At 55.9% G+C, this 454-nt stretch overlaps 2 protein-coding genes across 2 annotated transcripts in view; both read right to left on the reverse strand.

The window, feature by feature from the left end:
- The window catches only part of GPR21 (G protein-coupled receptor 21), an 8,750-nt gene extending 8,302 nt beyond the window's left edge, over positions 1–448 (reverse strand). Inside the window, exon 1 of the mRNA XM_017745387.1 lies at positions 5–448. Within this exon, the coding sequence (XP_017600876.1) occupies positions 5–197 (193 nt within the window). The 5' untranslated portion in view covers positions 198–448. The remainder of the gene's footprint in view (positions 1–4) is intronic.
- RABGAP1 (RAB GTPase activating protein 1) overlaps positions 1–454 on the reverse strand; it is a 56,354-nt gene that overhangs the window by 31,284 nt on the left and 24,616 nt on the right. The window lies entirely within an intron of this gene.

Genomic DNA, 454 nt, shown 5'->3' on the forward strand with positions numbered 1-454 from the left:
TAGCTGGTGGTGTGGTGGTTCTGCAGAGGTGCACAGTGAAAGACAAATATCACAATAATGTTGCCCGAAATAATCAGCACCATGAGGAACACAATAATTACCACTTCCAGGAGGCAAAAATTGATGGTCTCCAAATAGCTAATGGCCAGGAGACAGAAGGGCCGGCCACTCTGGTTGCCAACCAAAGAGGAGTTCATCTTGAGCACTGCAGTGATCTCTCTACTTCATGCTCCTGCCTGCTGCCTGCAGCCACTCCAGGCTGCTGCTGTCATTGCGGCTGGTGCTCTGTGTGCAGCAATGTCAAAACCGGAGCTCCGGTCCCCAGGGCTGCTCCAGATGCTGCTGCTGTGCATTGTCTGCAGCACAATTCCCCTTTAAATCCGGCTCCCCGCCGCTGCCGGTGCACCGGGACCCAGCGGCAGGGATGTCCGCAACCTCCCCCGCACACCGGGGA

This window comes from Corvus brachyrhynchos, unplaced genomic scaffold (genome assembly GCF_000691975.1).
Source record: "Corvus brachyrhynchos isolate BGI_N302 unplaced genomic scaffold, ASM69197v1 scaffold59, whole genome shotgun sequence".
Taxonomy (NCBI): domain Eukaryota; kingdom Metazoa; phylum Chordata; class Aves; order Passeriformes; family Corvidae; genus Corvus; species Corvus brachyrhynchos.